Here is a 14,629-nt window from a genome sequence, read left to right on the forward strand (position 1 = left end):
CGTAAGCTTAAAATAATTGACAATATTTTTTTAACTGAAGTTTTTACAATCCTCCATTGAATCTATATTGAGGACAATTCTAATTTAATTTATGGAAACTTCAATAATGTGGAGTTATAAATAACTTTAAAAATATCAGTAATAAACAAAATAAATATGAATTTTAACAACTTGTTTAGAGCAAAAAATTGATTATTTTATATGTAAACCTAAACCTATAATTTTTTAGAATTAAGGTATGACGAACTTTATAAGCGTTTTTAAAGCCAGAGTAGTTTTCCAATATCATATTTTTTTGTTACTGATCTCGATACGCGAAAACAATGCTGTTGATAAATCATGCACTTAACACGTATATTTAAAAAAATAATTATTTACGAATACCTTTAATATTTGTGAAGCTGAAGTGATAGATGTTGTGGCGACTGTCGACCACCATGAATAGTAATGCACAAAAAAATGGCAATTGTCTCATTGTTAATGCCCGTAACCAAGAATGTTCACCATTAACAATGAGACAAACATCATGGCACAAGAGGGATTTCTTTTGACGACACAACACGGGTCGTTAAGAGAATCCCTTTTGTGACTAAACGGTGCGGATGCAATTAATCATCACAACAGCAAACCCTTTCCGTAGAATTCAAAAGTCGGAGCAAGCAAAAACTCGCTTCCAAATATGCAACATCCGATTTCTCGAATTCTACGAAGCGACTCCAGCGATTGGCTAGGAGATCGACGCACAAGCGTGATTGGCCAGCAAGGGTGCATCCCCTAAAAGAATATAAGCCCGGACTCCGGTGAGGAAAAGGCAGTTGATCCGAGTTGATCCGCAGTGGACACAAGACCTTGGCAGAGAGCCCGAGGCAATCAAGCGAGACGCTGAGGCACGAGACAGACCAGACGCCAGAGAGTGGAGTCAGCGGCAAACGACGACCAACAGCCTTTCTGAGGAACCAGCTACGCGCCCCCACCTGACATTCCTGACACCTGTCGCATGCAGCTTGAGCCATCCTGAGCATCATCAACTGCACGAACTCCGACATCAAGAGAAACGTCATGCCGTATTCGTCCATTAACAAACTTGTAAATATAAAATAATAAACAGTCTAATAGGATTCGACCAGGAGTCTCATTGGCCGCGAGGTCAACCACCCCTAGGGTTACGCTCCCTAAAATATAAATAAATTAATTAATATTCTCTGATAACGACCATAATGCAAAATTATACTTTAAGCTTAATTTCTATAATGAAATATCATTTTGCGTTCGCTAAATACGAACACGCCTCAGGTGATAGCACTAATTAAAAGCTCATACCCAAGCTTCCCCTCAAAGCTCGACATCACTCGAGGAAATGAAAAGTCGAAGTACCCACAAAGGTCTGCTAAATGGCGACAAATCCGAACCGAAACTTTGCTCATTTAGACACCTCATCTAATACGATTCGAATCTAACGCTGAATTCACGCAAATTTTATTCGGCGTAATTAATGTCTGGCACTTAATTAAACGGATTGGATCCGACTCGATCGAATCTAAAGAAAAAATGATATAACATCAATACTTGTACAAATCGGGGAAATGGCGCGACCCTTGAAGAAAAAACATTGAAAATAATGGCGTTAATAAATTTCTAGACTAGGGGGTAATGGTGCCCGAATATAAATTGAATCAGGGGTAGAAGTGTTTGAGCAGAGGGCGTAATTTGTACCTTTGCAATTGGACCGTGTAAGCTGGATAAGTATTCGAAAACATTCGACATAATCTTAACCATCAAAGGACACCTTAATCCCTTTGATGAGATATCCTTTTTCAAGCTCAAGCTCTCCGTTGATGGTTAGACTGATTTCGAAGAATGGTTATTCGATTTAACGACGATAAGGATTAAATCCATGGCACCTGTCTATTTTAAGTATATATACAAGCGGTGCAAAAGTTATAACAGCTTCAGCTATAGTAAGTTTAATATTTTTAAAACGTTTTATGATATCAGAGAACCATGCAGCCACATTACATAATTTATTTTTTGTATTCTATTTTACTACACGTTTTTTTTAATAAATCGCGGGGTCCTTATAGTACGTCTACAAGATACATAAAAACAAAAATAATATCCGTAGGCACTATACGCCTTCGCAGAAACTGCTTATTACCCAGGATATTAAAGGTATTTGCATAAATATACTAACAAATTAAAATAAATAAAAATAATGCCATAAGGCCTTACAAGTGTACATTCCTCAGCGAATTTAATTTCAAAAAACATTGACAAAATAACCGCTAAATAAGCTTTCCACCAAAGAAAGAAGCTTTTTTAAAGGAAGTTAATGTAACATCCGTTATGCAGACTTAACAAAATATTGAATTCTAATTGATAATATTTTATATTGATACAGAGATAAATTAAGATAAAAAGTAGTTATACATAATTAAACATAATATTATTTTTCCCATTGATTACTTATATCACAGGAGAATATATCAAGCTTGACTTACTCTACGAGTGCACTTGTAATTCCTTTAAAAACTGTCAGCATTAAATGTAATTCAACTTGACTTTTAACCTCCCATCCAAATTTCTTCTAATCAGTTCTGTTACAAGGCAATTTTAAAGTCAAAACTTTCTCCGTCGTCGAACTTTTATTATTGCCATCAAAGCAAATGTCTTCTTTATAACAATTATACCGCTTTAATTTTCCATTACATTAATATTATTTGGGCTTAATGTGAATTAAAATCTAAATTAGATTTGCCGATGGAATAATATATAATATATTAAACCAAGAAAACGTTTAATAGAACTAGTGCTAATTTTGGGTAATGACGCTGTATGTGTTTCCATTAGTCTTATCACATATAAGAAGAAGCTTCGATAACACAACAAAACAAACAACAAACGTTATCGAAGTTTTTGAGTCTCGAGGTAAATGCTTTACCGCAAAAAAGTTGTAAGATAATAAAGTTTTTTTCGAGAACAAGCAAAGTCTCGAAAATCTCGATATATTATAGTTAAAATTTGAAAACCTTACGTTTTCTGATATATGTAATTATGCAAATTGAGTAATACATGTTTTATTCATGCACATCGAAAATAAATCTATAATCTAACCTTGCCCGGGTTGATGGATAATATATCAAACATATTGGATTTCTTTCCTCTTTTTCGTATCTCTTCCATCTTTCACTTGAAAACTCAAGTACAAAGATATGAATTAATACGGTAAAAAGTATATTTTTACGATACATATTATATAAAAAAATATCCTTTAAAAATAATATTTATATGTCAGCGTGTTTGTTTTTTTATAAGGAAATTTTATTTAGTTATAATTAATTATTATTATGCAATTTTTGTGACCTTATACAGTTTCTATAATTACGTAAAGTTGTCTTAGCCTTGTCTGCGTTTGAATAATTCAGTCATTTTCAGTTGACGCAAGTTCGGATGTCCAAAGTCGGAGATATTAGGAAAAATTTCTTGCCAGTAAATTCCTTGAACTTTTACTGATCCGATGATTTTAGCTAATCTCCACAAAATGTACAAAACGCATTTATTGGCAAAACAATGATACTTGTCAGTGAGGCGTAAAGACTAATGGCATTATGTTTATGGCGCTTTTAACGCGTATGTGCACTGAGTACTCATATCACGGTCAGCGCGTCAATTTAATGCTTTATACTTAGTCGATGGTTATCACATATGTAACATATATATAAAAAATATAAATAAGCGTATATTCCGTAAATATTTTTTTATGTAATACTTTTTAGAGAACGTTATCAATACAAAATATGTAATAATCTCATCAAATTGAATTAGCTTTCTGCTGTCATAGATGAATGTCTTTTTAAGCAAAAAGTTTTTATCTGGTATATAAATATTTTGTCGTAAATCATAAAGCCAAAAAGTTACTAGATTGTATGTGGATAATTTTTAATGAATGAAAAACTTTTATTGTGTCTTGTGTGCATATAATTTACTAAAATTGTATTTTTATCATCAGCAAATATAACTAGCTTACTAAGTATAGCAACGAAGTAGCGCTACCTATATTACCAGCATTGTCTCCGATTATGAGGTAAATTTTTGACATATCTCAAATATTTATTGCTTATTTGCAAACTAAGCTCTATGGTGGTTTACGCATTTTGTCAATATTATGGGTATGTTTCTATTTCTAGCCTTATATAATAATAAAGTGATAACTGCTCTTAAATGTCTATTAGGGCAGTCTCTATTTTTCGTTAAGATTTAAACGTGTGCTATTTTAAAGATGACCTAAAAAATGAATTATCTTTTAATGTTGTTATCTCGTAATAAAAACATAAAGGTAATTTTATTTTCTTGACTTTTCAACAAGAAGCTTAGCTTAGTTAAATGTATTTACCATGATCAATAACAAGGACCTTTTAAAACTTACATTGCTATATTTTATATATTTGTATCCTTGAATTTTATCTGCCGTTTAAATTAGCCTAAGTGTAAATGAACGTTTTAACCTTCGTTCGCTTTACTCTCTTTGTTTCATTTTGCAACAAAGCCGATTTTTTTAGTACCAATTCAATATAATTGCTAATATGAAAAGAACAAAACGATCGAAAATTTAACGATGTAGATCGTATTCGTGTTCAATATAAAATTCCGATTTATACATAAAAAATTAAAACGATCATGGTATACTCGTTTTAAAGCACAATATATATTCAGATTTAAAAAAATAATCTGAATAACCGTGGATAAATAACTCACTGGTGAGAATTTTTTGTCGATTTTACAAAATATATCTAAAGATTTAGAATAACGATTGTATTAATCATAAAATACAGTAACAATAACTTTTTTAACGTTTGTTAGATAGTATAGTTCTTACATTGAAATACGCACATATATGAAAATATAGTTAATCTCATAGTTTGTTATATTATATAATATATACATACATATGTATAACTGGCTACACACGCACGGATCTGTCCGAGATGGATGTCCGGCGGACAAATCCGATCGTGTGTGTTGTGAAAAACCACAGATGTGTCTATCCGCCGTCTGTACATATGTATGTATCAGTGGCGTGCGGTCCATAAATGCGGTAGATGCAAGCCGGTAGATCTAAAACAATTCTTCACAGTTGGAAGGCGCACTATTTTAAATATTTTTATACGATTTTTTTCTGTGCAGTGTGCATCGCCATAAAGCTGGCATGCCCGGCACGTGTAGGTGTATTTGAATAATTATAAATACAAACATGCCAAGGGGTAGATAACCAAGTCATAAACGGTTTGGAACCACTATTCCAGTGTACGTTAATAAAATAAGACGTGAGGTTGTATAACCAATGAACTTAGTCCCACATTGTACACACTACGATAAATGTTTACGAGATATAAATTTGTACGTGCTTTTTATTTTTTTAATATACTATAATAGAATACGATTTTATGCGATACCTATCCTAATTATGTTTTACAATACCATTACATTATACCGTATCTATCCCTTAGTTTCGGGCTTTAACCTCAAAATCAGCAAACCACATCACTTAAATGGAGAAAAGAGGGTCGACTCTTACATAGATAGATAATGGAAGGTTAAAATATAGACTGTAGCTAATGTGTCTACACCAAAAAGATTTTTTTATTGGATATTGAGGAAAAAATAGTACCACAAAGTTGTGAACAGAACGCTTTGATGGCATGAGAGTTTATTAATTATAAGCCAAAGCTACTATTAACGAAGAATATTTTGGATAATGTAATATATCATCACACTCACTAGAAACGGATTAATCAAAGCGTGCTAAGCAGTATTTACTAAAGTTTGTATTTAGTTACGAAGTACAATTTGCAAGAAGTTAAACTATTACACAAGATGGTAAATTAATCTTACCTCATAGTTTCAAAGCAAAACTAACCATTTGTAAAAAACAATGATATATCTATGTATGCCCATATTTACTTATACTTCCCTATAGCAGTGGAAAATATAAGATATACTCATCATAGCATCGTTAAAACATCATTGAAAAATCTTTAAAAAAGCAATAATAACTTTTTTTAATATATTCTATGACACGCTCGTGAAGGAGTGAAAGTAAACGCACATAATAGAATTAATAACGCTGAAGATCTTTTCAATTTTATTTGCATCGTTGAGTTCGAAAAAACCCTAAGGCGCCCATCGTCGTAATTTACGACTTGGCAAGCGACACAAATCTACACCTTTGTCTATTTTTCACTCATTCAGCTAAAATGAAAAATCGCAGATCTCAAGACCACAATAAACCTGAATTGCTACAGTACCTTTAAAGTCACGATCAAAATGAATATTTACAGTGCAAGGACCACGTCTGAACAAACAAAACAGAAGGATTATTCCAAATATCACCTGCTCCTGTGTAAATATTATTCGAGTACCTGTGAGCCGCTTTGTTTAGATCTCTGTCTACTTCGTGCTTCAAATATAATCTGTATCTATCATGTATTCAGAAAGCAAAGATACAAAGTAAAAATAAAATCGAATCGATATACTCAGTTGGCTATACTGCTGTTTTCGCTAGGCTCCGCGTAACGCTTCGAGCCAAAATAATTCCTATCGATTTATTTACTGAATATTATAGTATATTATGCACTCCATATTCGTTAATAGTACATCGACAAACGTTATATTTTGCAGTGAGAAAACATTAGTAAAATGTATATAAGATGCTTAAATACATATATTTTTTAAATGTTTACTGCGATTAAAATGACCCACAACTTTGGTTTTTAATATTAAAATCGTCAGCTAAAAACTGCGTGCCGAACTATAGAACATATTTTAAGTATAATTTTGTAGCGATTTTGATGCCATGTTTGGACTTGGAAGCTCAGTTATTATTCTGGTGCGAATCGATCCGGAAGGGTGCTGTTTAGAAATTTGCAGAATACATCACGCAAAATCACCAACGCACTGCCCTACTTATAACATTACATCGTCAATTTTAAACATAGTATTAGTCACGGGTGACCCTCAGATCTTAAGAATGCATTGTATCGGATCATCTCTCAGTGTTTTTTTTATATTATAAGACGTTTTACACTGACGACATAATCGTCATAAATTATTCTTACGATCTTCAATCAATTGTAATTAAGTGCACACATCTTATAAAACCTTAATATAAAATGAATATAAACCGAAAGAAAACTAAAGAAATATTTTTAACAACTAGCAAATAACCATTGTCTTCACATCTTAAAAGTTATTAAGGAAACTGCATTAAATTGCGGTCGAAGGTCAAATACCTGGGTAAGCATCTAGCTTAAATTTACTAAGCATATTGTGGAGCTCAGATCCAAGAGGCTTGCTGCAATTGCAGCCCTAAAACCGATAATTAACAGAAAAATCGTCTTATACGCTTGCTAGGTGTGGAGTAACAAAATAAATAAACTATAAATTTATTAAAAATAAAAATAACACACTTTTTATTTATACTTATATTTTAAAGTATGGTCTCTAATTATTTATGGACTCTGTTTTCCCAACATTAACATTGCTCAAACTTTACCTCAACAGATTATTCCTGTTGAACAGTACTTTGAGCAGGTGCTCGTCATTGGCGTTGAAACGCAAAATAAATAATAGTCTTGATCTTAAAAGATGTCGACGAATTGATCGACAAGGATTTATAGCTGTAATGATCGATTGACTGTTGGTGTTTTTGTACACTATCAACGGCATGAGTTAATAAATAATTTCAAGGAGAAATACAATATAGATGATCACATTCGTGAATAAGCTAACCTTCAATCGATATTTAATAACGCAAAATGTTTTAAATAGATTTTTTGTTAAAACAACATTGTCTTAGGAAGCTTGCCAATCTAAATTAAAACATGTGCGAATATTTGAAATTACTGGACATAACATAAGGTCTTCCTTCGTATGACCTTGCAACAAGAATAGATGACATTTTAATCAAATTTAAGATAAGCTTTGTATGGTTGATAAATTAATGGTCATTGATTCGATAATTATCTTGGAAATGTTTAATTCTGGGTTTATCTTGTAAAGTGCAATTAAACAGTCATGGTTTAATTAGAAGCAGCAGCAAATTACATTTCGGATTGCTTGATAAAATTGAGGATTTAGCTAATCATGTCATCACAAAAAAATTAGCGGTAAAAAACATGTTTACGATTCGTTACATAAAAAGGAACTGGAAAATTTTTATAATACTACACAGTACATATGTATGTTGTTTCAATATATAGTGTACCATAGGGCATAGAACCCCTGTTGGTGTAACTACATATATTTAATGCGAAACTTATGTTTTATTATAAATAAAATTATACATAGATCAAGTAAATATACCAATAATTTCAAACTATATAAGCTTTTGCATTTTGATAAACATATTTAACACAATATTTGATCGGAATACGTGTACATATATATGTCTCGTTTTTTCAGTGCTTCTAAAATTATTCAATAAGTTTAAACATGTATATGTGATATTTTACTCAAAAACTATCTTTCATCATTCTGGTAGCCGAAGGATTCCTTGCGAAAAATATTTTTGAATATTTATGAAAAGCTTTAAATATTTGTTAATCTGAAAGTGCGAAGTCTGGACTAGGGAATCCAATCACTGAAAGAGTAGCAGTTACAGTAGTAAACATAATTCTGAAAATTCTGGGATTGATTTTTTGTTAAAAAATTTCGAGATTGTCTCTGAACAAAATTTAAATGTTAGATTTTGGTTGATAATTACTGAATATTCTTTGGAAGTAAATAAGATCTTGCAATAGTTTATATGGGCACACTCAAATAAATCCACTATTGTTTGAGTACAAACCCGTTTTCAATAAGATTAAGTAACGAATCATAATTCGTTATACTAAGTTCAATTGATGCGGCACCCAAATATTGAGTTGTATACCCTCTCACGCTTTCCCAAATTTTTTGAAATAGTAGTATTACTCACAATGGCACAATGCAATTCACTGATTATTGGATTAATACAAGCATTTTATAAAACATACAAGCTCTACAAAAGCCGTCTGTTAAAAAATCGCTTCAACACTATTTTTATTTTATAATTGCGTTCTATAATAAATATAAAGCACCTTGTACCTTATATTACATGATGTATGGTCACAACAGTTATTAGGCACAGCAAATGATATTTTCGCTTTTAGAACATCCAGTGAAAATTGTTGCTGTAAATTTGTTAACAGTGTTTTTATGCACAGTTAAGTTCCAATGCACACGAAGATTTATGTTTCTTAGTAGCATAATTGGATGGATCAAAGAAATTTGGGATTACTGTATAAATGAATTTATATAAACTATTCAACAAAAATTAGTATTTTTGCTTTATTCATATACTATTTTATTCTCTTAAGTTTAATCTATAATACAAAACACTGCTCTATTGTCATATAAATTAATTAGACTAGCAATAATTCAATATAAATATTCTTCGCCAATGATACTTTGTCAATATTTATTAATTCTACAATATATTACAATCAAAATATATTTCAATGAAATATTTACTTTTTAATACAAACTCCAACGAAAATTACATTTACTATAATAATAAAATATTTACAACAATAAAATTGAAAAAATATTCAATTTACAGCGCAATATATTCTCATTCCTATAAAATCGACAATTATGAAGTTTGCCAATTATACTTAACCTCCATCTGTCCCTCAAATCCACTATACACTCCAAGGCCCTTAGGTATTTTTGACCCATAAATGAATGAGAGAATATAATTATTAATATTTTTTTATTTATAAAAAACAATATTTTCATTTAAAATTCAAATATATTATAAAAAAATTCAGCCGGTCAAAAGAGCGTGCGTCAAATGAGCGCCGTCATATGAGCGCTGCATTATAAGCGCTGCGTCATAAGAGCGTTTACCAAAGTAGCGCTGTAACAAAATAGCGTGCGTCAAATACGCAGACAGTCATATGAGCGTTTGACAAAAAAGAGCACGTCATAAGAGCGCAAAAATACTTGGAGAAAATCAAGTAATGAATATTTTAGGAATTAGGTATACAAAATATAAGTAAATTGTGATAAATTTACAAAGAATAAAAATTCACGAAATAAAGGCGGTAAAATTAGTATTTTATGTGCCAGAGCGTAATGACGATTAAAATGATTAGCCAATGAAAACATTATTATTTATTAACTATTACGTACTTATGAAAGTATTGCTCCCCATCCACATACGTACGATATACATATATTTTATACTAAAATGAAACGCTGATTTTGAGTTTATCATAAGATTTGTTCTGTAATGCTGTAATTAAGAAATAATTATCGGCTCGACTTGCAATGAATGCGTACAGTTATAGGCCAGGTATACGGCTCGTCTGACCTTTTTTTTCATTTATTTTAGATTTCTACACTTTATCTCGAATGTCGGCTTAGTACGAATATTATATAATATATTTTTGGTAATTAAATGAATAATGCTTTAATTGTTTAATCTGTAAAAAATCATATTAGACCAACGCTTTTCCTGTCACTACTTATAAAAAAATTAATATTGATTCTTAATTATTAAAAAATATTTGTGGTTGAATCTGCAGAACCTCTGAGCAAACGCGTCATATAGTTCACGCGGTACGATTTATTTTGTTGCATTTCATTTTAACTTGCCACGTTTGCTTATGAATAAAAACAAATAAAATCAGAAAGCAAACTTAATGGTAATCTTTCGACTTTGTTACAACATTTTTTAATTTGGTTATGTAATGAATCAATTTGCATTTATCTAATTTATTTGGTCTTGTTTATTACTAATGATACGTTTAATAATTACACAATAATATTTAATTAAAATTTTCCTCTAATAATAATCATATAATCACCGACCCACCGCTGCTAGTGTATCATGTATATCTGAACACTAGTTAACATTCAGAAATCAGGAAAAAAAAATACAAATAAAGAATTGCATTGATGGCGGAAAAAATACAATTATTTTTTTCTTTCTCAGATCTACGCATTTATTAATAATGTATAATATATAGGCACGCTTAATGATAGTTACCGAATTATTTTTTAAGTCTCTTTCATGTGAAGTTTATATAAATGTTGATCTCAGATATATCGATATATCGCTTTAAAAACATTTCTCTTATATTTTAAACATTGCAATATATCCTTCAGCGGATCTTTATAATGCCACATTCTTTAATCAATCACGTTTTCATGAATCGCCATTTCGTGGCGCATTGCCAACTCAGTTGATACAAAATGTCCGACGTGTAATTCTGTATCGCGTAATTTTAAATGCAATTTTGAGCGAAATGTATTTACGTTAGAAAAATTATTTAAGCTTTATTTCAGCACCAACTAAATTGTTAAAAATTTCTCTAAATACATCTATGTATCCGATTTATCGTTGATTAAAATTACAACTTTATATATACAATAGTCACATTCCACTGTCACCATTTTTTTTGCTATAGATTTCAAAAAAGCTTGATCCAAAGTAAACCACTTAAACTTAATCGAAAATATTTCCAGTGACCTAACAATGATCTTCCATAAATACTTGGAAAACCAGCAATAAATTTGAATTTATGATTTTACACAAAAGGGTACTTGCCATATCAGAATCTTGCTCCACTGCTGTTTCTTATGTTGATAAATAAGGTTAACAATTTATGTTAGGTTCCTAAATAACACATGCGTTTATTTTTAATTATATTTATATATATATATATATATATATATATATATATATATATATATATATATATATATATATATATATATATATATATATATATATATATATATATATATATATATATATATATATATATATATATATATATATATATATATATATAAATTAATTTGAAATATGGCTGTAGAGTTTCTGCATTATATTCTTACCATGTTGCTGTCGTGGAGTAGTCTCGTAGTCGTTCCAAAGATCGGATTAAAATCTTAAAGATTCAGCCGGACTGCTTGGCTGGTTCATATCGAATGGGCAAAATTAGGGCGGTTACTTTTTTGCGCATCTATGGGACTCGTTCCGATTGTGCATAGGTTTTTCTTATTTTTTCACCCCCCCCCCACCCCCCCCTCCCTCATTTTATGTCACAAGATGTCACATTGTGCCAGACTCCTTTTTCACAAAATGTCACATTCTCCTATGATATTTATTTATTTATTTATTTATTAATATTATCACCATCGTGACCTGATATGTTAAGCTAATACGTCATTATGGCCAAAAGTATAAAATGCACTATTTATTTTTTAAATACATTCAAATACAATCTGTGTGTCATTTATTTACACTGAAAAGCAATCGGTTATAGAAAACCCACTTCCATAAAGAATTATAATAAATTATTATATAATTTATTGAAACCACCCAAGCCGAAAACACTCTGATTCTTATTAAATTCGAGGGACATAAATTTGAATAGTGTTATGCCACTCGTCTTGCAAACCTAATTTGGGGATATGCTCTGCTATTCGCCCTTATTTTTACCAATTGAAGCTGAAGAGGCATAATAAAATTCGCACGAAATTCCATTCATAAAAATGTGTTCATGGTCAGCTAAATGAACTGCGTAAATTTTCTTCTTTCTTTTTGCTTTAGCTTTAACGATATTTTTATATTTTTCAGGAGACCTTATGGATGCGCTTGCGCTGGTGAACTCGGCTATCAACTTCATCCTATACTGTACGATGAGCCGACAATTCAGAGCCACTTTTGCTCACCTCTTCAGACCGAGATGGCTACCTTTGCCCCAAAGAGACGTAGACGGCGACGCCGATGCCAACGGTGGCCAAGACAAAACCGTCATGACGCAGGTGTAGCGCCGGCATTCTAAGGTGCCCCCGAACAAGCACTACGAACGCACGGAGCCCGTTTAATAAAATGGGTTTTGAATCGCCGCCATTTTGCGTTATATCACTCGGCCGAAACGACCGAAAAGACGGACATAAACAATGATGAACAATCAAGTGCCTTTTAATAAATAAAAAAATAGATAGATACGAATTGAAACGTTTTATTAAATGTGCTATTGTTAAATAATTAATTGAGCTTATAAAGAGTGTGTTATAATTATTTTTAATGCAATTTTAATCAAAACGATTTTAATAATATTAAGTGTATCAATGTTGAATATTAACGCGCATGCGTGTAAATATATTGAATAGTGTGTGTTTGTAAAAATATATAAATATGTTTATTTAATTTTATCATTTTCTACCAAAAATGTTTTTATGTCAATAGCGCGTTGTGACAAAAATATGGGTGCTGTCAGTGACGTTTATTGCCATATTTTTCTATTTTTCAAGTAATATAACAATATAAACGTTTAATTATATTAATAATTACTTACCGGACAAATTTTATTAACAACATTTAATTCAATTGATTTTTACTTAATCTAGTAATTCATAAAGCTACGCTGTGTCGAAGGTGGGGATCTGTTTTAAGGCCTTTCGTTGTCGTCTCGAAGTGACGTATACTAGTCTGCTTCAAAAGCGGACTTTAGTCATACTCCAAACCTCATTAGTATAATATAATAAAGTAAGGTGACCAGATTTTGAAAGTATCACAGGAGGACACTAAAAATAAAAAGACCATCTCGGAAATTTTTGGTCGAGGAGAACAAATTGGTATGGGACCTAAAAAAAGGTCATCACAGAAATTTTTGTTTAAAATTCATTATGGATTTTTTGTCCGAGGAGAATAAAAGAGGAGAAATTGCTACGGGCGCTCAAAAAAATATCTTTTTGAAACTTTTTGCTGAAAGTGAACAAAGGACAAAAGAGGATGTCTGGTCACCTAAAATATAGTAACTATGAATTTCGACACCCTGTGCAACTCATTTTTCCCTCCCTATTTACCTTAATCCGCCATTAATGCAGGACAATTGTATATAAAAATAAATGTGTGCTAGCCTATAAAACAATACCTATATAGATATGTACATACAACATATAATAGTACATACTGTAGTTAAAATACAAGATAGGCACAATTTAATAATAATATCAGCAAGACATTGATACTAGGCTATACAAATATGTATGTAAGATTTTACCATTGTTAATTTAAGATTGAAACTTCTCTCAGTTGATACTAGTCACTATTAGCGTTAGGTAGATACGGAGTGTATATTCTATATTACCCGCTGATGTAAAAGTTAAGGAATTAAAAATTGAATGATGCTTCTTTCAGACTCTATCTTAAATCTATCGGCGACGAAAATTGTGACTTTTTTCTTCCACCAACTCGTCATGAAAACTTTCATTTTTTTAGAAAATTTGGGTGTTTTTATAAAGACTTGAGCCGTAAGCGTCGATCTTGTTTCGATATATTCTAATTCAGCTTCACATACATTTTATAACATAGGCAAACTCGAGTATGATATAATGATTCTCATAAGGACTTCTCATCGAATAGTGAACGAAAATAAATAAAGTTAATAGCCACTGAATTGTGCCATTAATGTTCTACAAGTTCAATGAGCGCATCGCCTAAGCCAAGTAGTTTGCCAGATTGCTTTCTTTCAAAATATGTACTTAAACTCCATTGTACTTGCAGGCCTTATTCGCTCCATTGTGATATCCT

The 14,629-nt window shown here is 31.2% G+C and overlaps 1 protein-coding gene across 1 annotated transcript in view; it reads left to right on the forward strand.

Annotated features, from left to right (window-relative positions):
- The window catches only part of LOC148229826 (G protein-coupled receptor dmsr-1-like), a 54,266-nt gene extending 41,235 nt beyond the window's left edge, over positions 1–13,031 (forward strand). Inside the window, exon 2 of the mRNA XM_088197948.1 lies at positions 12,668–13,031. Coding sequence (XP_088054074.1) covers positions 12,668–12,861 — 194 coding nt within the window. The 3' untranslated portion in view covers positions 12,862–13,031. The remainder of the gene's footprint in view (positions 1–12,667) is intronic.
- Positions 13,032–14,629: the final 1,598 nt, after the last annotated feature.

Source organism: Plectrocnemia conspersa, unplaced genomic scaffold (assembly GCF_051122295.1).
Source record: "Plectrocnemia conspersa isolate PC_06_02 unplaced genomic scaffold, ASM5112229v1 ptg000011l, whole genome shotgun sequence".
Lineage (NCBI taxonomy): Eukaryota > Metazoa > Arthropoda > Insecta > Trichoptera > Polycentropodidae > Plectrocnemia > Plectrocnemia conspersa.